At 43.5% G+C, this 26,635-nt stretch overlaps 1 protein-coding gene across 2 annotated transcripts in view; it reads right to left on the bottom strand.

Moving 5' to 3' along the window:
- The window catches only part of PPP2R2B (protein phosphatase 2 regulatory subunit Bbeta), a 258,320-nt gene extending 232,245 nt beyond the window's left edge, over positions 1–26,075 (bottom strand). Inside the window, exons 1-2 of one of the 2 annotated variants that reach the window (XM_019478390.2) lie at positions 25,991–26,075; positions 25,733–25,810 (exon numbers count right to left, since the gene is read on the bottom strand). In XM_019478390.2, coding sequence (XP_019333935.1) covers positions 25,733–25,810; positions 25,991–26,000 — 88 coding nt within the window. In that variant the 5' untranslated portion in view covers positions 26,001–26,075. Of the gene's footprint in view, positions 1–12,713; positions 13,200–25,732; positions 25,811–25,990 lie in introns of those variants that run through there. The other variant, XM_014597663.3, reaches the window with a different exon arrangement.
- Positions 26,076–26,635: the final 560 nt, after the last annotated feature.

Raw genomic sequence — 26,635 nt, 5'->3', positions numbered from 1 at the left:
GTTCTGTAAGTGCTAAGTATTATATTTATTACAGTAATTAGGAGTTAAATGCTGCAGAAATTGCATTTCTGAACGTTTGTTTCATTATTGAATGGTTCCTTTGATTTGACCATTTTCATATTCCATTTGATCTGTGAGCATTCATATAAATGGGATTTTGTTTACCCAAATTCTTGGAGGTTGGCTGTTCTTCATACAAACCTCTATAGTATTCACATGAAAACAAGGGTATTCATACATACACAAGAGCAGTTGTCATTTCTTATTAGCTATTTATATTGTAAGATTTTGGAGGCAAGGCCTGCCTTTCTGACTTGTGTTTGAACAGTGTTGGGGCTTCTAGGCACTACCACAATACAAATAATACATAATAATTGTATTTGCTGTTCATTATTTGTCATTCTTCTATTTTTAAAGTTTCGGTCCTCCACTAAGAAAGGACAACTTAAAAATCATATGTCTTGGATGACCAAATAAATGTGACAAATGATGAATAGCAAAGAGCTGAAATGAATGGCTTACAAACAAACCAGAGCTGAGATGAATTTGACCAAACTATTCAGTGAGCAATAAACACATTTGCAGATACTAAGATTGTTCAAGGCCAGTTTACTAACAGAAAAAAAGCAACACATTCATCAGATAGCTTATAATTACAAATTCAACCAGCTCAAGTGGGAATCAGCAGCAACAAGGACAAAATAGAAAAAATAACAGCATAATAAAATAGCATATATTATTAAACTTTGTTCAGTATTCTTTAAATTAAGCCTTTAAACAGCCAGTCCTAAATGTGTTGCGTTGTCAGTCCAAAGAGGCTACTGTGATTTTTTTATTGGTACTGATATATTATATGTAAATAATGGTACATATTGTTCAAGTCCAGTAGGGAACAGAATATTATATGTAAGTTTTGGCAGCAAATTCAGATACTGACTATGGTCTTTCACTTTTAGTATCTCAGTTTAAATGTATCCCAGGCTGGCCTGAAAACATGCTTCAAGACATTAAGCTGGAAATATGTGAGAGTTAAAATGGATGTATTTGTTGCTCGTATATTCACATCCATGTCACCTTGGCATCTGTATCAACAGATAGACTAAAGATCACAGAAGTGTACAGAGGAAAGTTTAACTTTGTTGCACTAGAACAGGAACAGAGTCAGACATTAAACCAAAATTAGAAATTGCCTCCAAACCAAGTATGTATAGTGTTCAGGCTGTAGACCTTACAGGCACCATTAGAGCATACCCAAATACTCAAATATCTAAATACTCAGCATTTTGATGCTGAAACCAGCTCTTAGCTATAACAATTTTGTAAATACCTACTCCTGTATCCAGGAACCCAATTGAGGACCCTACCTTTTGTAGCTGATAGAGAAAAACATGTTTTGTGGTTGTAGAGAATGATGGGAGATTGGAGACCTTAGTTCTAGCTGGCTCTGGCCTTAATCCACCCTGAAGAACTCACTTCCCTGCTTTAAACATAATTCCAACGTGAGGGGGGAAGGAAACAATTCTCATCTCAGACATGCTGTGAGGTATAAGAAGTTAGCGCTTGTAATGCCAAAAGACATTACAAATAGTAGAAAGTGCAACAGAGATTTAATGTACTATTTATATACATGTTGCATCCAAATCCTATTGTTTAAAAATAGCACCTAATATTTTTATTTTAAGCTGTATATGTTTTCTTCAATATGTGCATGCACACGTGTGCGTACACACTGAAATAAAAGAAACATTTCCTATCCACAACTATGGGTAAGCTTGACACCATTTTCAAATGGAATTATGATAATGCACCACTCCCTCAGCATCATCTAACTCCCTTTCAAGATGTAATGAATGGTAAATAGCTCCCAGTGAATACACTGTGATCATGTATAAATGTTTAATGAATAAAACATGACATGAACATGGCTGACCCAAATGGTTGTTTTGCGTTTAAATGAATAGCTGCAAAAATCTTTTTTCGAAGCTTTCACCCCAATTCAAAATAAGGCTAAGAATAGATGATATTGCAGGATCAGAACCTAAATTCCACTTAAATAAAGCACTTAAACACATGCTTAGCTTTAAAGTCAATGGGACTCAATTATGGGCCTACATGCATTGCTGAACAGAGCTGGACTTAAGCATATACCGTGACAGGCACACTGAAGTGCTTAACCGAGTTGATGGTTTAAGGATTAACTAATTTTACAAACAGCTAAAAAGAACAAATACTAAATTATGGATAGAGTTTATGGAAATGAAGGGGGACTGCAATCATCACCTTTCTTACATTTAGGCTATAGGCAGAAATTCAAAAAGCCTGGGCCTGAATTGATTCAATCTTTTCAGGTTAGTATAATCTGGCTAGGCTGAATCAGCTTGTAACTGCACAGACATCCCAGACGTGCAGGCATGTACCTGCAGTAGCTCAGGCTAGAAGCCAGGGAGCACTAAAGCAGCCCTCCCTTCCCTTCTATAGCGCTGAGCTGAGGGGGGCATGGCCAGGCCCCAGCAGGACTCTCTGATTAGGGAGGGGTTCCCCCCCACTTCTGACCAGCCCAGCAGGGAATTGATAACACAGTTTATCACCTCTAACTCAGTGTTTATCACCCCATTAAGAAAACAAGAGAGGGACATTACCAGCTACCTGTTGATTCTGCTTTTGTCTGGTGTGCTACAGCACGGACCGTAGCCAGCATGTGGGCCTGTGTAAGGCAGAGGAGACAGGGAGGGAATGGAGGAAGCAGGGGGAAGTCAGGCAGAAGCCTGCAGTCTCTACCGGAGCTCCAGCCAGGGAGCAGAGGCGACGGGCCAGCTCTGCTGTGTAGCAGAGAGCCCCACCCAGCCCAGAGAGCATGCCAGGATGCTGGGGGAGTCTGATTTAACTTAAACAAGCAAGGGGTCTGGGACAGACATTGCATAAGCCAGTTTGACCCAAATCTATTAAGTCTGATACTGCATTCAACCAGGTTTATCTCAAACTGGTTTCAGCCATTTTCAAACTGGTTTATGTGCACTGAACATCTGTTCTGTTACAGGTTGAAGCCAGTTTCTGATCACTTAAACTAGTATATGCGTAATGTCTGTCCCTAGCCTTAAAGGCAATAAGGTTTGAAATGCATTCCCTTATTCATAATCTAAGATTTGGTCCTCTGAGAAAACCTAAGCAAATAGCCAGTTTTTGACTGGATAAAGATAAACAGTAGGCCACTTGCAGGTAAGGAATAAAAAACACATATTCTGAGTCTCAGTCAAAATTCTTATCACAGTAATTGTCCGTGGAAGAGAAAATTGTAAAGGAAGAACTAAGCTTAATGCCTCTGTTGCTATCCTGATATTATGAGGTGTTAAATCAATGGGATGAGTGGGCATGTCTACATGAGACATTTCTTGCACAGTTGGCTAACAGTGCAGTATACATCTCGGTGCTTATTACAGTGCACAAAACTAATGAACTTTGCAGCAGGGTAGTACTTATAAATGCAAGCAATACTGTGCTGTGGAGTTTTTTCATGCGCAGCAGTGCATGTGTAGATGCTGCCCTGGATGCCTGGGGCAGAGGGTGCTTTGGCACACGGCTAGCTGGCATGCAGAAGAACCCTTGTGCCTCAGCCAGCTGTTCCGCAGCATGTGGAGCCTAGTCAGAGCAGCCTAGACTGGCAGGCTAACCCCTGGATCCCCTGCCAGCCCAGGCAGCTCCAACCAGGTTCAATGTGCAACACATGAATAAACTTGGGAGCAATACGCTCTGGAGTTTTTTCCTCCCACGTTCAAATCGTGTGCCCCAGAACAAAAAACTCCAGAACAATAAGCTCCAGAGTTTGTTCATATGCATTAATCACATGTGTACATGAGCCCGTTATGTAGTCAAAGGGATGCTCAGCCCCTCAAAGAAATCTGTAAAAGTAACACCTTAAAGAGGATCTTCCAATGGCAATTCAACCCTCACAGTTGTGTCACTAATTTCTTACAGTTGTATCACTTTTTTCCTTGCTGCATATATGATCTAAGATACTTAATTTATTCTTGTGCTTCTCTGGGCTTATCTCCTTTGCCTACATGATTAGGAAATAAAGTTAGAACATTCATACGTAAGAATCTCGTCAATAAAACTAACCTAATAACTATGCAGGAATTTTCACAGTCACTAACAGTGTTGTCCCAGTGCACTTCACATCATTATGAAGCAAAACTAGAAACTGATCAAGTCAAAGGCAATGGTAAATAATAAATGCAATTTGCCAGCATTGCACATAAATGTTCACCTGAATTCCCTATTCATAGCACTGGGATACTGTGTTTCTGCCCAAGGGCTCAAGCTTGGGTCTATGCTTCCCAACCAACACGGTATTCTTGGAGGAAGTATAATGAAGAATGACTATCCTATGCTATGCTCTTGCAGAATTAATTTGAGTGTCAGTCAGAATGCAAGGATAAGGAGTGGCATGCATTGGATATTGCAGATTTTAATAGAAAGACATGTGATGCACAGTCAGCAGATTGGAAACCCACCACACACACAGAAAAAATGAAGCAAAATACGTCTAATAATTAACATGAAAAAATGTTTTATGCGTTACTTGGAATCATCACGTTCTACATTCAATTAGTTTATACAACCTTGCTTTCCTGTCCCAGGGTAGTTCTACTTTTCCCATTCCCTCTTATTGTTTGGTACATCTAATGTGAAATTATGCTCAAGTGCTGCAGCTGGATCCCTGGTAGCAGATTTTAGTTTCACATGGGTAGTTTATAAATTAATGCTTCATCAGGTTCAAAGTTTCATCCACATAGAGCTCATTACATGACTGAGGTCTTACCTTATGGGCTAGGGACAGACATTCAAAAAGCCTGAGCCTGAATTGATTCAATCTTTGCAGGTTAGTCTAACCTGGCTAGGCTAAATCAGTTTTGTAACCAGACAGACATCCCAGAAATGTAGGCACATGCCTGCAGTGGCTCATGCTAGAAACCAAGGCGGTGTTAGAGCAGCCCTCCCTTCCCTTCCACAGAGCTGAGCTGAGGGGAGGCACGGCCAGGCCCTGGCAGGAAGCTATGATTAGGGAGGGGTTCCCCCCGCACAATCAGCCCAGCAGAGAATGTTTATCCCCTCTAACTCAGTGTTCATCACCCCATTAAGAAAACAGGGGGATCATTACCAGCTACCTGTTGATTCTGCCTTTGTCCCATATGCCACAGATCAAAGGTAGCCAGTATGTGGTCTGCTAGCTAATGCTGAGAGGTGTCTGAGGGATGGGGGAATACCTGCTTAGCGGAGTCGGGAGGGGAGGGGAGGGGAGGGGAGGCGGGGAGCAAAAGCCAGGCAGATGCCTGCAGTCACTACTGAAGCTGCAGCCAGGGAGCAGAAGATGAGGGGCCAGCCCTGCTGTGGAGCAGAGAGCCCTACCCAGCACAGAGAGCATGCTGGGATGCTGGGAGACTCTGATTTAATTTAAATCAGCAAGGGGTCTGGGACAAACATTGCATAAACTGGATTGACCCAAATCAGTTAAGTCTGATGCTACATTCAACCAGGTTTATCTCAAACTGATTGCAGCCATTTTCAAATCGGTTTCTGTGCACTGAACATCTGTCCTGTTACAGGTTTAAACCAGTTTCTGATCACTTAAACCAGTTCATGTGTAATGCCTGACCCTAGCCATGTCTTTGCCTTGCAGAGCTCAGTGTTACCAACTTCAGGGCTGTTGTTGTTCTCCCTAATGCCCTACCTTCTGGATTTACCGGACTATGTGAGACTCCATTTTCATTTTTTAAAAGATACAGGTCTGGTTTCCACAGCACAGTACTCTGAATAAATGAGTTAGCTTGGATACTACAAGCAGTAGGGACACATTCATATGCAGTGTCATACCTAGACTTCTGGCAGCCCCATGGCAAACTTTTAGTATCGGGCCCCCCTTCACCAGAGATATTGATTTTGTTGCAGAAGTCTTTATCACATCTGTGGTATTGATGTTTTTACATAGTTGGTTTTCAATTATTAGCACTGCCAGCCCTGTATATGCACAATATTAAAACTTCTTTTTGAAATTGTAATTTTTTTTTTCATTTTTGGACTCCCTTTCTTTCTGGGCCCCAGGCAGCCACCTAGTTTGCTCATGCCTGTGTTCAGATCTATTCACATAGTGCTGGGCCAGAAGTAATCAGCCCTGCTGACAAGGAAGGAATATTAGCATAAAAACACCATGCTAACCTGGTTACATTGCTTCTGAATGAGCTAGTCCTAAATGTGCAATGTCTTTGGGCTGAGAAAAATTTGAAAACATGACATTGCCAAAACTTGAAAGAAATAAAAAGTACCCTAAATTTATAATATTTTAAATTTAATTTTTGGTTTTTGGGGTTTGGTTTTTTTTTTGTTTTTTTTTTTTTTGTTAAGACAACCACATTACATTTGAGGGCCATCCCATGAGGTTCAAATGCTGTTGGTTGGCAGTACTGTGGTGGATCCAGTTTAATATCAGACATCTGTTCATGTAGGCTTTCAGTTAGGTCATTTAATCACTCTTAAAATATCTTTTCAGTTAAAGACTCTCCACACTTTGCTCTTTGCTCTCATCCATGCAAAACTATACAAGCTGTTGTTCATGGACTAACAGTGGTTCAAAAAGCCTTTTCTGATTGGGCTGCTGAATAAAGTAACAGGGAGTGAATGTGGAATTGGATGAGAAACTAGCTAACCCATAGTAGCAATAGTTTCTACTATGGTCTGAAGCATGGAAGACCTGGAGACATTGGTGACATATAAGGGGTGCATGCAGGTGCACATGCACCCCCTGAACTTGGTGGTGCACCCCCTGCAAAAAGGCACCATCGACAGTGCCAGTGGTGCCTGTGGGCAGTCGCTGCTTGCCACCTCCCCCCTGCCACCGACATCACCAGCGGCATCTGCTGGTGGTCGCTGACCACCGGTTGGCGTTTGCCATCCCCACCCCTGCTGTCAACAGCACCGTGGCTGCCTGTGGGAGCTCACCGCTTGCTGCTGCCGCCGCCTGTGGGAGGTCGCCGTGCCCCCCCAACCTCCTTGGGCACGTGGCATTCATGCCTGGAGGAGCAAAATTCACGTCATGGGCTGCTCTAATACCATAGTCAGATCACTATTGAAATCTCACCTAGAAAGAATTCAGTAGTGCTGTAAAATTGATGCTAGTACTAAACACTTCAACAGACCTTTGAGAAGGGACTCTGTGTAGGACTAGGCCCTTAACTTGGGTTGAGAAGTAGGCTAATGCTAATTAGCTCTTATTGTTTGTATATGCAGTGGTGGTTTACAGTGGAAGGTAAAGTATGGTTATTCTCATTTAATAGATGGGGAAACCAAAGCTTGAAGCAGTAACTTTTACCTTAGTTGGAACCAGGGCTTTTAGGGTATGTCTACACCACAGCACCAGGGATGCCTGCTCTCTAGTACACCCCATCTGCCTGCTCCCACAAACCTGGAAGAGCAACAGTGAAGCCAATGGGGTCGCATCCTGTGGCCAGTCTCCGGGCTACTTCAGACTAGCAATTGTGGGGTACTCCCAGAATGGCTTCACTAGTGGATTTCTGAGTTTGGCACGTGCTGGCAGGAACAAGTGGGATGGGCTGTGTAAGGCCACTCTAACCCTTTTATCCTGCGTAAAGGGGCCAGAGTGGGGATGGGGCTCTCACCCCTTGTTTGGAGTCACAGGTCTGCTATTCATTTGCTTTGTGGCCTGGGGTGATGCATTTAAAATCTTTCTGGCTCAGTTTTCCCCTCAGCAAGCATCAAATTGATGATACATATCTTGCAACAAATATGAGAAACAGCACTGCACACATGCTTATAATTAGTGTGTTAACTTAATAAAAGTAGAGAATGCAATAATGTGGTCTGCCCTTTTTTGAGCTCAGTCCATTCCCAGCAATCGCACATGACCTTCCTTGACAGTCAGACTGGGTGGTCTATCAAAACCATCAGAGTAGTAAAACAGTTCAGAAGTGGGTCAGTCAAAACCCCATCAGGACCCCAGGGACTAAATGCCAGGTTTGGGAATTCTGAATATGGAAATGCTTAATATCTTTGGAGAGCACTTCTTCCACAGGAAGAACTAAGCGTTATTCTGTATTCCTTTAAAAAAAATCTTCCTGATGATTTCTGGAGGAAAGAAAAAATCTGTATGGCCTTCTGCTTAAACAGTAAAATAAGCAGTGGTAGAGTATTGCACTCTTCAGACCTGTATTCATGAGCACCACTCTTCAGTCCTGACCCTCCCATTCCAGACGGACAATTTGGTATTGTCACTTTTTGTTCCACAATATTTCACTGGATGAATCATACTACAGCACTACAGGAGAGTGGAGTCATTGCAATGGACTTAATTAAAGGAACATGCTCTTGGTGAAAAGTGAGGCTGATTTGTCTCCATCAAAGGCATGAGCAGCACGTATTTTGTCATTATTCATTTTGATTTTCACTTTCTTTAAAGGACAACTTGATATTTGTCTTCTTGAACACTGTCTTAAATTAGATAAATAGGTATAGATGACTGGTAATGAGAAGGCTATTTTTTTTCTAATTTAGAAGCTTCAGATGACTGTGCTTTTATTCCAAAATGTCCTATGAGATATATTATGTTAAAATATTTCTCTTTCCTTTGCCTTTAACTGTAGTGCACAGAAATTTATTTCTCTGGATTTCTGTTTTCCCACAATATTTTACTAAGATATAATGTGTATTAATAGAAAACTTTCCCTGCTGTATAAAGCCACTGTAATATTGATTTCTGCGCTGAAGGAGAATTTGTCCAAAATGCTATCGACTAAAGCTCTTGAATTTTCAGATCTAGTGTGATGCCATTTGCTTCCAGTGGTTTCTCAGGTGAAAGAAAAATAATAGGAGGCTCAAACAGACTTTTTGCCATGGCAGGGTGCATAGTTGAATCATCTGTAGATCAACAGGGTCTGTCTTCACTGCAGAGTATCTTCAGGCTCCTACTCAGGTGTTGCCCCTAGCCTCCCTCCTGAGCCTGATGCATACACAAAACTCTGAGCGAAAATTGGTGTTATTTTAAACCCAGGCTAGCTCAACTGGAGGTAAAAACTACAGTTCCATGTCCATTTGGCATGGTAACAATTTCACTTTGTATGTTAAATTACTGAACAGTCAATAGTGCTTCAGGGGCATAGGTTGTAGCTGTGTTGGTCTAAGGACATAGGCAAACAAGGTTCTTTGGGTAAATCTGATATCTTTTATTAGACCAGGGGTTTTCAACCTTTTTTTATAAAGTGTACCCCCAGCAGCTGGACACGGAGCATGGGCGGGGGGCAGGGGGTGGCACGTGGCTGGACATGGAGTGGGAGGGAAGCTTGTACGTGGCAGCCACCACCACCACCCACCACCCCACACTGCTGCCACGTGTGAGCTTCCCCCCCCCTGTGTCCAGTCTGCTGGGCAGCACCTGTGCAGCCTGCAGAGGGGCACCACTGCCCTTGCCCCTCCCCTGCCCCGGCTCTGCTCCTGGGAGGCAGTGGCGCGGGGTGGTAAGTGGCAGTGCTCCATCCCCACCCACCTGCATGTACCCCCTAGGGCCTTCCCAAGTACCTCCAGGGTACATGTACCCCCGTTGACAACCCCTATATTAGACCTACTCAAATAGTTGGAAAAATTCTTCTGTGCAAGCTTTCGGGTATAAATACCCTTTGTCAGGCCAATAGTCCTTCAGTGCCCTCCCACAATTCTCCACTCCGGACAGCTTAATCCTCCTTTCATTCACTGGGAAAGAATCAAAAGCAGCTCAGCTTACTGCTACACAAAATATTATGAGATATGATCCCAGAAGTCCAGGCAAAACGCATGGAAGACTGCACCACCAACGAGGATGCAGTCAGAGATGACCCAAGCAAGGTGCGGGGCCTGGGGCAAATCAGCCTGTGCAGGGCCCTGCCCCCCGCTGTGAGGAAGCTGGTGGTGGATTTGGCAGCGATTGAGGGAGGAGGTGGGTGCTGAGTAGCTGGATGTGAAGCTGGCAGTAGCGTGGAGTCACCACGGTTGCTCCACCTGGCTCCGCAGGGGCCCCTCAAAGTGCGGGGTCCATGATGGTTGCCTCGATTCACCCCCCACTAGGGACGGCTCTGGACACAGTAATAGGGTAGGGCCTTGTAACAGCCTACTTTGATATGAACAGATATAACACATGCTCAGGTCAACGTGAAGTTCATCTGAGTTACCTCTGCAATAAAGCCTTGCCCTCAATGGTATGTTTTGGAAACTCAAATGGTGTGCAAGTGATGTGGGCAAGTTCTTAGTGTCCTCCTTCAGTTTCTACTGATAATTATTTTTAACCATCCTTTTTTTGTCAGTTTTCATAATACCCAATTAGTCATCCCATATGCGGGCATATCGGCACAGTATAGCTACACATTACCCAACCCTGCAACTCTTCCTCCAGTAAACAAACGCATTGGCTTCAAAAGGGCTGGCCATGTCGTGTGTCAACACCCATCCAGGTTTCATACAAATTATCAGGGATTTTACATAAATCAGTGGCAGGCAGTCTCTGGAGCATCTATAATTTCACAGTCACGTACTGCCTTTGGGATAAATATAGATATTCTCAGTGCATCTCCAATTCTACAAGCGAGCCAAAACATTTTCAAATTAAGTATTTCCTCTATCATAGAAAAGCTCAGCAAATAAGGCAGTGGGGGCCGACCTTTTTGTAAGGCATGCCACAAGTTAGCTCCCCACCCTCGCCAAGTGCTACGCTGATCCTCTTCCCATGCCAATCTGCTGCTTTGGTCTCTTTTCCCTGCCCAATCTACCACTCTACTTAGTGCTTCCTGCCTTGTATGCCATGATGCTGCCTGTCTCCTCTCTGATCTGGCACGTACTGCACACACAGGCTTCCCAGGCCACTTGTGGAATGCTTGCCACAGGCTGGCCCACCCCGATCTAAGGAAATCTGAAATATATCCATGTATAAACAAAGCAAAAAAAAAATACTGAGCACAAAAATATGACTGACTCTCCCCTCCAAGTATCCTTAGCTACCCAAACTTAGCTACACACATTCTGCCCCCCCCCCACCTCCCTTCCCAGAGTCTTCTCTATCCATATGGAAAGGTTCAGATCTTACACAACTAAAATAGGCTGATCTGATTTCTAAAATAAACTGGGTATACCAAGTCAGGACTGAACCTCCTCCTCTGAGCTGCCAATCTGAAGATTTTTTTTACAGCATCAATCACAAGTCCTCATCTGAAACTCATGCTGGGCCAGGCTCAGTTTCCCGTTATCTGGCCTTTCCTGGAAAATAGTCCCACTGCGTCCACATCTGCGAATGCACGCTCCTGAATTCCTCACTGCTGTTTGCAGTATTAGACACCTGCACTAGAGAAACCAAGAGTAGAATTTGGCTTTTCTAACTTCCCCGTGCTTCCCAACAACCTCATTCAGTGACAAATATCCTTCCCTTTTTTGTTTTTACCGAGTATGTAGTATTTTTCAGATGCATGAAAAGATGTTTTGATTCCAAGGACAGACTCAAAATCTGTGTGCATTTTGAACCCTGCCGAGCTGGTAGGAATTTGTGTTGATGACTCTCAAAACTGCCTGACAGTTCACACACACACACACACACACACACACACACACAGAGTGTACCCTCATACAGGCATATCACTGAAGAGTCACACACACACACACACACACAGTGTGCACCCCCCCACAGGCACGACACACACAGTACACACACACACACACACACACTGTGTGTACCCTCACACAGGTACACCACACACAATATGCACCCCCATGCAGGCATATTGCACACACAGTGTATACACACACACTGCACCCCCAGACAGGCACACTGTGTGCACCCCTGCACAGGATATCACACACAGTGTATACACACACACAGTGTGCACCCCTGCACAGGCACATGTCACACACACACACACATAACACAGTTTACACACAAACGTACACACACACACACACACACACACACACACACATGCTGTGTGCTTCCCTGCACAGGATATCACACATAGTGTATACACACAGTGTATACACACACACAGTGTGCACCCCCACAAAAGCACATCACACTCACACACACACACTGTGTGCACCCCTGCACAGGACATCGCACACAGTGTATACACACACACAGTGTGCACCCCCACAAAAGCACATCACACACACAGTGTACACCCCCACACAAGCACATCACACTCACACACACACACTGTGTGCACCCCTGCACAGGACATCGCACACAGTGTGTACACACACACAGTGTGCACCCCTGCACAGACGTGTCACACACACGCACGCCTGCTCAGGCGCGGGGCGGAGGCGGAGGTGCGGAGGGGAAGTTTGCAGCCCCGGCCCGGCCCGGCGCTCCCCGCACACGGCGCTCAGGCTGGCCCACCCACCGCGGGAAGCCGCCGACGCTGCAGCGCCCTTGCGCGGAGCCCCGCGACTCGCGCCGCCGCCGGGCACCGGGGAGCAGCGGGGCCAGCCGGGCTCCTGCTCGCTTGGCTGCTGCAAAACTTAACAGGAAAACAAGCAGCGTCTGCAGGAGCGGGCTCCAGGGCCGCCTGCCCTGCTTCTCACCTTGGGGCCGCCCGTCGCGCCGCTGCCCCCGCACCCGCCGCCCCGTGCCCGCAGGGCCGAGGTCAGGCTCCCCCCGCCCGCGCGCGCGGCCGCGCCCGGCTGCTCGGTACCTTCCGTGTGGCAGCTGGACGAGAGGATGGTGTTCGGAGGTCTGAAGATGTAAGGCAGGTAACGAGAAAAGCATTTCATCTTCCAAAAAAACCCAAAACAACAACCCCCGAACAGATCTACATAGGAAATAAAATTAAAAAAAAAAATCAAAATAAAAAAAAAATTAAAAAAAGCAACCAAGAAGTCCCCTCAATCCATGAGGATCCTGCCGGGGGGTGGTTCAAGGGAGACTACATGACAGGTGCCTCGGCGGAGCCCTCCCGGGGCTGGCTCGCGGGGAAAGCCGAGGGATGCCTGGCGCCGGACCCCATCTTGCCATCAGCGCCGGGCAGAGCCGCCTCGCATGTCTGCGTGCAGGCTGCTCCGACTCCGAAGCCCCCGAGCCGGCTGGGTGGGCTCTGCATTGGCTGGAGCTCAGCAGAGCAGGATTTGCTGACTCAGGCGGTGCTGCCTGTCAACACACACCCCGAGCCCTGCCAGCGCCCGCCGCCGCCGCTCCGCAGGTCGGGCCGCCGTGCAAAACAAGCCCGCGGCCCAGGGGAGTCCGCCCCGCTCGCTGCCGGAATGAGCAGGCTGCCCGCTGCGTGCAGATGGGAGTCGCGGGCGGGTGCAAGCAGGATGCACTTGGCTTCGAGCACCGGGGATTTCAACCTGGAGCAGAGCCAAAGAGGGATTTCGGTTTTGAACTGAGCTGCATGGCGTGTAAGACATTACCTGGTGCCTTTCATTCGGCACAGGCTGGAATCAGCGTGCCGGGGGGGGGGAAGGAGAGCTGGTGACCTGAGGATTGGCACGTTTTAAGCTTTCCTGGTAAAGAAAACAAACTGCAGTCTCTGCTTCACCCAGGGATTTACACTAGCAGCCTCAGAGAGCAAGAGCTGGCTGTCTCTCAGCACCTATGCAAGAGGGCTATGCTTTAGCACCCTGATAAAGCATTTGCCTATCTCAATTTAGAGCTTGGGAGTAACCAGAAGATGTTAGAAAGCTATTAGAAACTGTATGGTGAAAATTAAACCATACGATGAAAAAAATAACATTTTACGATACTCTGAGTTCTCCTGACCCAGTGCTGTAATTCATACCCTGGACTGTACGATTGCTTTAAACTGGAATTATTTATACTATCTGGAACAAAAAGCTGGAACATGGCATTGTTGATATTATCTGGAAAAAGATGGCTTTAAGCTGTATCCTGAAAAAGGTAGATAAGAAAAGAGAGTTGTAATGAAAGAAAAAATAAAACTGGAGAAACTTCGAACTTATTCAAAGGGCAAGTTGACAGAGACCCTGATGAAGTGCCCTAATTCAAACCTTGGAATGTTTCTATCTGAGCCTGGGGGCCAATAAAACTCAAATAAATGAATCCAGATCAATAGTCATGCCTTCTCACATTGTGTATCGCTCCTTAAGACCGAGATCTTCCGACAGACTAGTACATGCCCCGTTCCCCATCTTCTCTACAGTAGATTGCTTTCTTCCATGACAAAATAAGAAGAGTACAGAACAGGAAGAATATTTATGTTCATATTATGTTAACCTGATGATATCCTGACACCCCACAGATTCTCTCGCCCCCTGCAATTTGAATCTTCTCCGTGGATGTGGGACTTGACTTTAATTCAAACCAACCCTACTTGTCTTGTTTGCAGCCCACCTCTTCTCTGATCATTCCAAGTCAACACCTGATTCATTGTATCCACTTATGTGGAAGGAGCTCTACTTTTTTTAGCATCATCAAATTGAATCATGGTTGCATTTATGACAAAAAGAGGCACAACAAACAAGTGCTCAAGAGCCACAAAGTACTTCTGCAAATGCAGATTGATGCTTGTTCTCTTTTCATTTCAGTTATGAAAATATTCTGCCTGGAACTCTTAAAAGGTCCGGGACTGAGCTACAAGCAATTCAACATATCACTGCTTGAAGACTTACGGATGCTCCTTTACTGAGACAGAACTGTGTGCACTTGATCCAAGTGTGTGGGCTTCACAAGCCACAGTTCGAGGTCCGTTGATCCACAGCAAACATACATCAAGTAAAAAAGATATAAAATAAGAACATACTGCATGTATATAGTATGCTTTATCCTAAGCCACTTTATTTGTTCACATGTGAACTACAAAATAAGGTCATTTCATAGAATCATAGAAAATGAGGGTTGGAAGGGACCTCAGGAGGGCATATAGTCCAAGACCAGCCCCAACTAGATCATCCAGCCAAGCATGGGTGACTGGTGCCTACCGAGTCTTGGGAGGGCACCAGATCACCGATGGAGGGAGGGTCCCCCAGCGGCCAATTGGGTAGGGGGGTCCCTCAGCAGCCGAACACCGAGCCAGCGGCGAAAACAGTAGTGCAAGGTGAAACTGGAAGCGCACAGCCGATCTCAGGGGGTGCACGTGCATCCGCATGCACCCCCTACACATCGCCAATGCAGCCAAGGCTTTGTCTAGCCGGGTCTTAAAAAATTCCAAGGATGGAGATTCCACAACCTCGCTGGGTGGCCTGTTCCAGTGTTTTACTGCCCTTCTAGTGAGAAAATTGTTCTTAATATCCAACCTAAACTTCCTTTGATGCAACTTGAGACCATTGCTCCTTGTTCTGTCATCTGCCACCCACCACTCTGGAAGTGCAGCACACTTTGAGTGGAGAAAAACAATAGTATACAACAGTTTATTTCAGGAAGTGATGGCTACCATATCCGATTAAAGTGAGAGAGAAAAGTTAGGTCTTGAGTGCAAAATTCAACCCCGACAACGGTGGACAACTGCAGTCTTGTGAAAAGTTCCATGCACTCGCTAAGGCCCAGATTCACTCTTGAGCTCAGCCTCCCTCATGGAGCATAGCAGGGGTTTTCAACCTTTTTTTAGAGGTGTACTCCATCTGGTGGTGGCAACCGGACACGGAGCCGGTGGGGGCCCAGGGGCTTGCATGCGGCTGCCACCACCCACCACCCTGTGCTGCTGCCACACGCCACTTTCCTGCAGCTGGTCACACATGTGGCAGCTGACGGCGCCTTGTGCCTAGCCAATCATGCACCGCCCATGGAGTCAGCAGCCCATGCAGCCGCATGTGTGACCAGCTGTGGGAAAACGGCATGCAGTGGCGGTTTGGGGCAGTGGGCTGCGGCGGCACAGGGTGGTAGATGGTGGCAGCAGCAGCTGCGTGCAAGCTCCCTCCTCACCCCTTGGCAGCTGGCTGGGTGGCACCTGTGTGGTCTGCAGAGGGGCACTGCTGCCCTTGCCCCTTCCCTGGCCCTGCTCTTGGGAGGTGGCAACACGGGGTGGTAGGGTGGCGGATGGGACCCACCCAGCTCCTAGGATCTTTCCAAGTCCCCTAGGGGTACACATACCCCCAGCTGACACCCCCAGTTGACAACCCCTGAAATATAGCGAAGTGTAGAAGTAGTGGCAAAGTGCCAGCACCCATTTCTGCTCCCTGATTTCTGTGCTAGCTTTATCCAAGTGCGGTTTAGAGGAGCCCAGACCAATCGCACCCCCTGTAAACTACAGCTGGTAATGGTCCATCAGATGCTGTCTACCAGCTGAGAATAATTAGAGCATAATACCATTCTGGCTAGGACTCTCACTATTCTTGGCATAGCCTCTGGTGTGTGTCTGCGTGCATGGACACACAAATGATGTAGCACATGGTTCTACATCACACGTGGTCTGGCGGGCTTTGTGTTTTATATCACATGGAAGATAGCACCTTCAGCAACACAACATCATCTAACACCAATGGGCACTAGCTCTGTGCTCACCTACCCTCTGTTTTACTAACATTGCAGCCAGTATCCTAATGTGTTTATGAGATCAAGTTTACAGTAGTAGATTTTGTGGCTGCATACTGCAAATGCAAAAGATATAGTATATCTTTAGCTAATACGCTATAATATTATAGCAGCTCTTACACAATTGTACAGGTTTGTGGTTCTTCAGTATTCAAATATTTGTAAGAAATAAGAAAAATAGTAAACTTTATGAATTTGCAATGTCATTTTTTGGGTTTTTTTGCATGAGTTTAAATTGTCATGAAAAGTTTCAGATTGACAACAGGGAGCTTTCTCAATCTATAGATGAGAAAACAGGCATTAGGTATTGTGACGAGCGGCATGCACGTTTCCTCACACTTGCTCACAACTGGATTTAGTTCTAATAGGAAGAAAGAAGGGAGAAGGGGGGAGCGAGAAAAAGACTACTGCCAGAGGCCAAGGGCACTGTTCAGTTTCTTTGTCTATGAAGTACTTGACCTTCTGGGAGATATGGACATCAAGGTTGCCAATTATGCCGATGGTTAGTATGACGTAGAATCTTTTCCACTGGCAACTGATAGACACTTCTAGTTCATATAAGCATATGTATGTCAACAGGCCACCTGCTTTCCTCATTACTCAATTTCCTGTCCAAGTCAATGGGAGTTTTTCAATTACTTTCAATATATGCTGGCTGTTTAGTGAATAGATCTTTAAATAACCCAAAGATGAAAGATTTTTATAGTCCATCTTATAATCAATTATTAAATTAATTAAACCTGGTTTATTATCTTTGTCATCATCATTGACAATAATAAATTGTAAGAACAATGAATATTAATTAATATTTTAATTATTATAAATTTAAATTATGTAGTTAAGATTAAATGTTTCAAATTCAAAGCACAATGGGTTTTGTGTTAAAATTCCCTATACTAATAATCAACCAAAGTTTTAAGAGGGGCCCAGGATTGCACCTGCAAAAAATACTAGCTTACCTAAATCCAGACCTGTAAACTGGGCATCAAAACAGATTAAGACATAATCTTGTGCTGGGGTAGAAAGTAGGATGGGGGAGAAAGAATAAGGGATACATTAGCAGGATAACGCATTATTCAGTGAGAACATGTGAATGGCATCACAGTTTAAAAATCATTTTGCACTAATTAACATTGCAGTAGACATTCTTTTAATTGATTTCTTGTATGGGCCAGAGAAATTGTAGAACTTAACAGGGGCCTTGGAAGAGGGTGTGTTGGCCTTGAAGATCAATTCAGGAAGGGGTTTCTTTGCAGGATGTAATTTGCAAGATGGTACAAAAACATTTGAGAGAGATGCAGACAAACTGGCCGTCAGGGCTGGTAGAACAGAGGGAATGGTGCTACAACACCATGGGAGGCTGGATGGGCTGAGTCAGAGAAGGGAAGCTCTGGAGAGTTTTGGAAGCATGGCAAAAAAAACAAGTCTGAACTGTCTGTGTGGTTTTTATTCAAATGTCCTCATTTTGAAACTAATGGGGTAATTCTCATGAGTAAATGAGCCTGCCAAAAATAGCTTTAAGTATGTAAAACTGATAATTCAAGGCTCAACATCCTGTTTGTAGATGCCAATATATAGTTTGCCCAGCACAAGCGGGGTAGACAGTTCTGCAGGGGCATCTAGTAGGTTCTCCTGGGAAAGTGTGATGCTGAGTCCTATTGCTTCTCATTCTCCACCCAGCTAAACCATCTCTTGACTTTTCAAGAAAGAATGAAGAATCAATGCTAGAATAAATGGCCCTGGCTAGAGCTATTAGGATCAATTCCCCAAGCTTCCTTAACTTATACATTGTTGGGGGGCTTGAATCTGATCAAACTTACACTGATGTACTTCTACTGAAGTCAATGACGTTTCCTGCTGTAAATGTAAAACAAATCAGGTATGGGTTTACTCAACAGCAGTAAGAAATAGCCCTTTTCTTCATGTCTTTCCTCATTCTATAAGTGTTTATATTGTCTTCTGTCAAGGGTATGGGTGCAATAGGGGCTACTAGGTTCCAGAAAAAGATCCCATAGCATAGTTTCTCTGCTGCAGCAAGCTTCCAGCTACCAGTTGTATTCTATGCTTCATTTTCCTGTTTAACCTCAGCCTCAAATTCTTGTAGCTTTCCCAGTATGACTGCACAAGTGGGGAATGAAGCTTCCTCCTCTGAAATTAAGATACGTTAATAATAGGACTACCAGGTAATAAAAAAGCTACAAGTTTGTATATATTTGCCAAATCTGTTGCATGCTTCTTGCTGGTAGGCAGACAATGAAGTCAAATTTCTCTACATTCTGAGCTCTATTTTGTAGCTCAGCTGTACTATTATCTCCGCCCTATGTAGGCCAAACTCCCATTGATGTGCACCAGATACTTAGGCAGGACAGAATAATAAGTTTCCAGTTTTTCTAGGGAAATATTACTCCCATGTTCAGCCAAGAAGAGAGGCCCCTGAGGTCATATATACAGATTGGACTCCCTATTTATACTCAAACTAAATATGATACAAGAATAAATATGTGGTAAACAGATCATATCACACGAAGAAGCAAGCTCCATACTCTAGTTAGCACAACACTCTGAAATATATTTTATGTGAGTACAGGAAAGAATGGTATAGAATGATGCTATTCATTCTCATATTCACTCCTCTTACACTTATACTCAGAAAATTACCTTCAGTTTTCTTGACAAATTAGAAGTTTAATATCAATACTTGGAAATTAGCTCTGCTGGAATCTTATTTGTTTAGCTCTGTCAGCTTTGAAATTACGCACTTGATCAATGGAGTGGGCTAAAGAAGTCCATTCCATGGAATTATTTATATTATCTGGAAAAAGACTGCTTTAAACTGCATCCTGAAAGAGGTAGGTAAGAAAAGAGAATTGTAATGAAAGAAAGAATAAAACTGGCAAAACTTCAAACTTATTCAAGCTGCAAGTTGAAAGAGACCCCAATTAAGTCACAGCTCCTCAATACTTGAGCACTTAACTACAATGATGAGTTTTGGGTTTTTTTAACTTCCTCCAGATGTCAAATGTGAGAACTGCAGAAATGTGCAGATTACTCCTCAGCTGTGTGAAGAACTCCCCACAAAACCAGCTTCAGGGTGACTTTTATAACAGATTCATCAAAGTCTACCTAAAGGAAGTGGGCCAACCTCTGGGCAAATGTCCCAAACTTTCCTTTCATGTTTCCTACTTCAATACTGTTGCAGATCAGTGAAACGTTTGCTCTCCAGAGCAGGTGATTGGATGAAGTAACCGGTGGGACTGCTGATAGGTACAACTACTATGGAAAGAGGAAGAATAACCATCTTTCCAATCCAGTAGATCTATTCTAACTCCACACCTCACCGAAACCATCAAGACTGTCTCTCTACACTAGTGCTTTCTACACCCAACTATACACCACCTGCTCTTCTACCTTTGTGCAGGAGACATGCAACTGTTCTACTATTGAGATTTCCATCACAGTTACACAAGAAAGAGCCACGTTTGCTTGCAAATCAATTACCTTCCCCTTTTTTTTCATAACACCCTTATTCTTGCAGACAGACGGATATAACATTACTGTTTATTCTGAGGTAGATAAGGGCATGATCTGATTTGACTAAGGTTACCAGGAAATAAGGGTCTTAGCCATGAACAGAACATATCCAAGATACCCATCTGTACTAAAATTCAAGAAGAAAAGAAAAACCCTCTTGCTTTCCTTCCATCAGATTTATAGATTAAAAGTGCCTCCACTAAAGCAAAACTACTTTTCACTTAAAATATAACATGAATTTGATTTTTTCCTCAAGAAACAGGTTAACTTCCTTTTTGACCTCACCTACAAAAAATGTAAATACACTTACCAATTTTGTATCTTCTCAAATAGTTACACTTAACAGCTAGGTTCCATTAACAGACAATGCTTTGCGTACAAAAACCAGGATAGGCATCGAGCCCAATTAGCAAGCAACACAAAGAGCAAACCAGTTCATAAGACAACAGGGAAGTCTCCGAGCTAAGTCAATGAGTCTGCAGGCAGATACTCAACATTTTAAGTGTTTGCTTCAGAGCAGTTGGTTATGCATTTGGATGACCTAGCAAGCCCACATTTGTGAAAGAAGATGCAACGAAATCCCAGCCTAAACAGGAATAGCTTTCAGTCATGGCAGCTTGCTTGAATCTGATAGCATCCCAGTTGTAAAAAATTCCTAGTAGGTACTAGAAAGATACGCTGAATGTATTGAAATGTAATGATTTATTTTGTACTTTAGTTTTACGTTGGACAACTCACTGTCATATGTATACTTTGCTCATGAATAGTTAAATGTGAGACAGAGTTTAAGTGCTGAATGTTTATTGCCCAGTATTCTGTCACTCACAGATCACAGAAGTTGTATTGCAGAACCAAATCTCTTTGTGCTGCAGGTACAGCATGGCCACGTCCACACTTGCAGGCACATGCAGTTTGTAGCACCACAAACCTCTCTGTGGTGCCACAGACTGCATGCATTGCACGTTAAACTGTGTGCAGTGCTACTAATTCACAGCACAGGGGCAAAATTTGCTACCAGGATTTCTCGGTAGCAAAAATAACCTCCAGAAAAAAAAGTGTTGCAAAACACTTGAAAATAGCATGCCTTGAGACAAGCACAGAGACAGGGTAGCAGGCAGCTCCCACAGACTGGCTGGCTGGGGCACAGGGTGCTCCTGCAGCTGGGAGCCTGGCCAGCAGTCAGAGCATAGCTCCAGTTTTGAGCAGCACACACTGGCACCACATGTGCTGCCCTGCTTTTTTAAGGCATTGTTTTTTTTGACCCTGGGATCTACCAGGGTCAAAAAACCCACCGTGCTAAGGTAGCAGCGTGGGGAACACCTTCATCTCCGCTGTGTGGTGCCGCAGATTGGTTTGTGGCGCCACATGCCACACATCTACGCTTGTCTGGACGTGGCCAGCAACTCTAGCTGAGGATACCAAAGGCTCAATAAAACTAGGAAAAATCCTACCTCTTCAGCTTGCATGTTTCTGGATTCTGCACTGATTTGTTACGGTACTTTCCATTCAGACCAACACTGATCTTTAAATTTATACAGATTTGTTTCATATTTCAGGAATAAAATATGGTTGGACACAGTACGGCACATCAATTGTAATTAGCTTCTATCTTTATATTAGACCTGTCCATAATCATTTTGGGGCCATCCTGAATATAAAGTCTCAATTATTTGAAGGAGTATATAGTTATAGATTAAAAAGATCATTGAGTCCATCCAAACACATATTGCATGCTAGATTACTTTCATTTTAGAGTAAGGAAAAAAATAAAAGACAAAAATAAAGAGAGAGAGCGTGTGCAAATACAAGGCACATTTACACTAGTGTAATTGTGAGGGTGGGGATGAGAAGTAGAGACAGAGAGCACAGAGACTCTCTCTGCAATGTACTGAGACTGGTCTGTAACTTAGATTGAAAGTACCCAGCTGCTCCGGCAAGGAAGACTCTCCTCTATTATGTTTTCAAGTTGCAGAACAGAGTGAAGAGAACAGCAATTTGTCCTTCTAACAACTCACAACATCATGTATTGTAATAGTAAATGACATTGTATGTCATGAGTTTAGGGAACTAAATATTACTCCTTTGATACTGTCAAGAGTTATGAGGGTGAGAGCTCAGAATAGTCTCCAAAAATTGCTCTACTGCTTTATTAACTTCAGCAGTATACATTTATTTTACCTCTGACTTACCGGTATGTGGGGTATGTGGAATCAATGTAACAATATATACACCAAAGAAACAGGACAAAGGACCATTGTGAATGTCAACCTCACATCCTTTCCAATGCTTCATACACATTATGGTTGACCTTTAATTAAAGTCCACTTTATACTTATTAGGCCCAGTTTTTACTGGTCTACATGATCATCTTTTCACTTCAGGTTTCACTGCATACATGCTTTAAACCAGGGACTCTCAATCATTTCCATACTGTCATTTCATGTTACAACACGAATAAAGGGAACCTCTCCCACCAGTCTGGACCTCTCTGGATCCCTATAAGTTAGATCTAAAGTTTGAAAAAGCAATATCTTAAAACATTAATTTGTGCTGAGATGGGGGGAGAACCAGCTCATTTATCCTAACCTGGCAAAGTGATATGTATGACAGCTTAAAATGACTTTCCCATATCTTGATTCTATGAGAAACTTTCAAACCATTTGTAAATAATTTTGCAACAGCACTTCAATAGGCAAATTCAGTGACCTTAACTGCAGTAGATTTTATTTTTTTTACAGAGATTTAATGGCTTTTTTGTGTGTTGTGCACCACTCTAATCACAACAGGATGCAGATTGCCACCCCCTGTGTTCAAAAGGCAACACAAGATGAGAGGCATCCTTCTCAAGACAGATGCACTAGTACTATAGATAAGGACACTTTCTGTGGAAGAAAAAAAGTGGAACTGCTGTCAGTGGCACTCATGGCCCTGGAAGATGTTCATTTAAAGGTGCAATGGGATCTGATCTGTGATTTCAATAACTGCACCTCCTGCCATGCCACATGTGGCATGGCAGGAGTTATGATTGTGGGGTTGGGACTCAGATCCCAACACTATTATTGCTGGTGCATGATCTTAGACTCACCCTGCAAGTAGCAAGCTGGGGCCTGGGGCTCCTGTGGCTGGGAGTGCCACTTAGCTGAATTGAAGGAACCAACCAAAAAGTTGTTACACATATTTTGTGTAGTAACTTTGTGGTTAATTCCCTACCGCACCATTGAAGGTGTGGCTGGGCTACTACTTAAGACATGATTAACTGGTTAATAATTAACTGGCTAATCATGTCTTAAGTGTAGCATCTGTCAGGGGCCTCACTGTCTTGGGTCAAATTAGCCAGATCAGCTCCAAGTTCTGTGGACTGAGCAAAGCTTAATCATACAAGTCTGTGTGGTCCTACCTCCCATACTCATCAGTTTGGGCTTTCAGATACTCCCAAATCCATGGCAGGCATCCAGTGTACAAGCCCCAATTTTGGAGTTCAGATGCCCCCTAGTCTCGCTTGCCCCCAGCCAAAAGGCCATAGGAGCAAGACAGAGGGAGAGCCCAAGAGCAATCCCCCATCACCACATAGCATGTAGCCGATACCCTGCCATTGGCACACTACAGTAGACTCCCGCAGAGATGCATGCCCACTGCGCAATGGACAGGTATCTACCCTCAACTATACCAAGTCATTCAAGGCAGGGAAGAAGGGGATCTCCCCTGACAGTACAGGCAGTCCTCTTCTTACAATGTTTTGAGTTACAACATTTTGCACTTACAACATTTATAAATTGACACCCTGTTTCAAAACATTTTGCACTTACAACATTTACAAATTGACACCCTGTTTCAACTTTCTGACCTCAGTTTCAACTTTACAATGCTTGATCTGATGTGATGCCATGCCAGCGAACAAGTTTGCTATGTCAACCATCTCCCTGGAGAACATCTGTCCAAACTTCCTTGGACACTTTCTTTAAGAAAGCAGACAAGTCTCCAGAAGAACCTGCAGCCAAGACTCCTGAGAAGACTCCAGCCAAGAGCCCTTCAAATAGTCCAACCAAGAGCCCTTCAAAAAGTCCAGCAAAGTCATCTCAAAGTCCTTCCAAATCAATATGATTGCTATTTATATATTTATATTGTATTTATATATTTACAATATAAATACATTAATGTAGCTATATTACTCATCTATAATTGATTAAGTACAAAATTCTGGGGTATTTTTGGTGAAAATAGGGTATCAGGCCTAGATTCAGGAACGAATCCCCTATTTATAACATTGTTTCTTAGGAGAAAATTGGTTCCAAGTTACAACGTTTCGACTTAAGACACTGTTTTCAGAGACCAATAAGTCTGAGGACTGCCTGTACATAAAACCACCTGGACTGAAACCATCATGGTATCTCCCCTCAGAGGCATACTTTTGCCAGCGCAACTAAGTCCTGGTATACGATATCTACATTGGCTTCTCCAGACTGTGGTATGTCAGCCATCGTGCGTTTGTGGTGAGACCTGAAGGTTAATGTTAAGCTTATATTCCTTGATCATTTAAACAAAACATGAAGAAAAACTGGTCTGAAACCATGCGAGATGAGTGAAGTAAGTCAGACCAGTCAAGCCTCAATATCTTTTCAGAAAAGGTCTCTGCCAGTTGGGTGGTAGAGCACTTGGTGGTTGGCCGCCCCGTGCCTTAAAAAAGTACGTCAGAATTTCTGGGCAAACAATTCACAACTTGCATGAAAGCATCAAGAAATAAAATGGGGAGGTGGGGATTGGAGACTTGGCTGCAACAGGGGAGTGGGATGGGATAAGGGATTTCAGATACTCATGCGGGACACAAGTAAAGGGTGAAGGCAACAGAGGAGAATGATAGATAAGCAGTGGAAATAAAAACAAAATGGAAGATAAACAGGGCAAATGGAAGTCAGAGGTGAACAGAGAGAAAAAGAGGAAAGAATGGATCAACAGGGAGAGAAGACAAGGAAATAATGGAATGAATGGAGGAGGAGAGCAAGATAGAACGCACACACGCAAATTAAAGGGCAGGAAAACTGAATTTATTTCTTTCCAAGTTTAATTCAGTTTTGGCCCAATATAATTTATATGTATTTAATACGTGACCACTTATGAATTAAAACATTGGGGCTACTTGTAAAGGAGATTTAAAAAAATGCCTAAGTGATTTAGAAGTGCAAATCCCACTGAAAACTACTGAGTATGAAAGTCAATGTCTGTTCTCCTGAATCACCCCTGTATCTTTGACTAATGCATATCTGTAAAAGCCTATGTGTTAAAATGTACATTAGCTTTAGATACGGGAGTAAAAAGTAAGTTCTGATGTCATTTAGAAAAACAAACAAACCCTGCATCCAATAATTTTGGCTGGCTCCTAATTTCCTTAGACATTATTGAAATAAAAACAAAGAAGTCCTGGCAATGCATTTTACAAAGTACTGATGGGCTATTGATATTTTAAGCCATCATTATATCATACAAATGTTTTGGATCGCTAGTTAATCTTAGCTACTTGTCTATTAAAATAAATAAATACTTGAGAAAACCAGAAAAGAAAGGAGGCACAGCTCAACTCCTTGCTTTCAATTGTACTTGACAATATATGAATGAGAGAAAAAATGCTGACTGATTAGACAAGCAGTACATAAAAAAACAAGTTATCTTTGATTAAAGCAACAAAAGGCAAAACAAACCTACCTTCTGTGACCCCTATGTCAATAGTTCCTTTTACTTGACTAAAACACCACAACACATCCTGCATGAGGTTTCCAAATCCTGCCAGTGAAACACATACAGAAAGAAGATAAGATGTACCCACACAAGTGTAGATAGATAGATAGATAGATAAATAGATAGATAGATAGATAGATAGATAATCTTTCTTTAAAACCCATGCATGCACACATATTCACCCGACCATCTGCAACCGTTAAATGAAGACAAATACATGCTTACCTGGTATCATTCTTCCATGCGAAGTGATAACCTAGCACTGCAAAACTGAAAACAATTCACAGCCTGAGCTGTGAATTGCTTCTCTGTCTGTTCTCTCTGTACCATCTCAGGGCTATTTCGAAAACGGTGCAATTGGAGTCAGTCCCCTCTACATCACTGGCAGCATCATAGAGGAGTCAGGAGGCCCTGCAGTCACGGTCTTTGTCACAGCCTCTCTTCATCAGAATACTAATGCCCCAAATCATTTCCATCTTTGTGAAAGAGAGAGTGTAAAAGAAAAAGGGAGAGAACAACAAAAACAAAACAGCAACGTTTTCCTCTAGTTTGTGGCCTACCTAGTGGTGAATTGCTTTGCAATTTTCTCTGCAGAATGAAACGTGTCAGACTACTTGATCATTACAATATTTTAGTGTTTGCATGGAAGCTGAAGTACACTGTAGTTGTTTTAAAAGGATACCGTAGGCATTTATATTATAAGCATTTCTATATAAACAATAGCACTGTGAATTGCTCCCGGCACTGCAATAACACTCTATGGTAAGATCCTGTGAGTGAAATTAGGATTTAATGTACTGCTGCTCCTCCTCTCCTTAAGGACATAGTAAAAATTTCCCTTTTAGAACGCACAATTCAAAACAGCACACA

The sequence above is a fragment of the Alligator mississippiensis genome, chromosome 9, assembly GCF_030867095.1.
Source record: "Alligator mississippiensis isolate rAllMis1 chromosome 9, rAllMis1, whole genome shotgun sequence".
Taxonomy (NCBI): Eukaryota; Metazoa; Chordata; order Crocodylia; family Alligatoridae; genus Alligator; species Alligator mississippiensis.
Note: the sequence above shows the minus strand (reverse complement) of the source record. Positions and strands in the feature narration are given on the sequence as shown.